General features: G+C 78.7%; 1 protein-coding gene across 2 annotated transcripts in view; it reads right to left on the bottom strand.

The window, feature by feature from the left end:
- The window catches only part of PRRT4 (proline rich transmembrane protein 4), an 8,616-nt gene that overhangs the window by 1,557 nt on the left and 6,824 nt on the right, over positions 1–235 (bottom strand). The window contains exon 5 of one of the 2 annotated variants that reach the window (XM_024763172.1): positions 1–235. This exon is cut by the window's right edge and continues 42 nt beyond it. The exons of the other annotated variant lie outside the window; for it this stretch is intronic. Coding sequence (XP_024618940.1) covers positions 1–235 — 235 coding nt within the window. 2 annotated transcript variants of the gene reach the window in all.

The raw sequence follows: 235 nt of genomic DNA, 5'->3' as shown, positions 1-235 counted from the left end.
CTCGAGCGGGCCGAAGGGGCTGCGCGCCTGCGGGTAAGGAGTGGCGCCCTTGAAGCCGGACACTCCCAGGGGCGCTCCGGCCCGTCGCCGCCGACCCCCCACGCAGGACAGCGCCATCAGGAGCCCGGAAAGGAGGGCGGCGAGGAAGGCGTGCAGCCCGCGGGAGGCGAGCCGCAGGGCCCGCAGCGGGCGATGGGCGGCGCTCCCGAGGGCGGCGGCGGCAGCCAGCCCCAGC

The sequence above is a fragment of the Neophocaena asiaeorientalis genome, unplaced genomic scaffold, assembly GCF_003031525.2.
Source record: "Neophocaena asiaeorientalis asiaeorientalis breed wild unplaced genomic scaffold, Neophocaena_asiaeorientalis_V1.1 scaffold681, whole genome shotgun sequence".
NCBI lineage: Eukaryota > Metazoa > Chordata > Mammalia > Artiodactyla > Phocoenidae > Neophocaena > Neophocaena asiaeorientalis.
The sequence above is the reverse complement of the archived record's forward strand: the minus strand, read 5'-3'. Positions and strand labels throughout refer to the sequence as shown.